This window comes from Etheostoma spectabile, chromosome 23, assembly GCF_008692095.1.
Source record: "Etheostoma spectabile isolate EspeVRDwgs_2016 chromosome 23, UIUC_Espe_1.0, whole genome shotgun sequence".
Lineage (NCBI taxonomy): Eukaryota > Metazoa > Chordata > Actinopteri > Perciformes > Percidae > Etheostoma > Etheostoma spectabile.
The window spans coordinates 15,580,810-15,581,509 of NC_045755.1; the positions used below are offsets into that span (position 1 = coordinate 15,580,810).

General features: G+C 44.9%; 1 protein-coding gene across 1 annotated transcript in view; it reads left to right on the forward strand.

Annotated features, from left to right (window-relative positions):
- si:dkey-97m3.1 (fatty acyl-CoA reductase 1) overlaps positions 1-700 on the forward strand; it is a 40,437-nt gene that overhangs the window by 14,905 nt on the left and 24,832 nt on the right. Inside the window, exon 2 of the mRNA XM_032505525.1 lies at positions 11-281. Coding sequence (XP_032361416.1) covers positions 93-281 — 189 coding nt within the window. The 5' untranslated portion in view covers positions 11-92. The remainder of the gene's footprint in view (positions 1-10; positions 282-700) is intronic.

The following is a 700-nucleotide window of genomic DNA, read 5'->3' on the forward strand; positions in this document are numbered from 1 at the left end:
TTTGGTGCAGAAGCGGTCTGAAGACCGGGACTTCAACAGGCTAGGAGAGCGGACGACAGACAGACCGTTCAGACTGACTGACTGGTGGCAGTATGGCGTCCATACCGGAATACTACGCTGGAAAGAACGTGCTGATCACAGGAGCCACGGGCTTCATGGGCAAAGTGCTGGTGGAGAAGCTGCTGAGGTCCTGCCCTGAGGTTAAAGCCCTCTACCTCCTGGTCAGACCCAAAGCCGGGCAGTCCATGCAGCAGAGGGTCAGCGACATGATGATGTGCAGGGTAAGAGCTGAATGTTATGACTTTAATATATTTAAGATTTCACTGTTACCCAACAGGACTCTTGACTCTTTGTCGTACAAACAATCCAGATACTCTCAAGGTTAAGTTCATAACAATACAATTAGAGAAGTATACTACCAAGGTTCATTTTGGTAGAGATTATCCAATCTTAACTTTCTGTCATGTGTGCTGCTATTGACAAGTGGAAGCCAAAGATGAATGTTTTTACAAAACTGATAACACAGTCTGCAATCTTAAATGGATTCAAGGTCTATTTTGGTTGAATTTGGCAGTTATGGCGTCGGGTTTTGTTCCACTGTTTTTGAATTTGCTGCAGTTGTGATTCAGTCCTCTGACTAGCCTTAACAGTGGCCAAAGCTCACAGGTATTGTATTTACAGCCATTGAACAAATACTGAG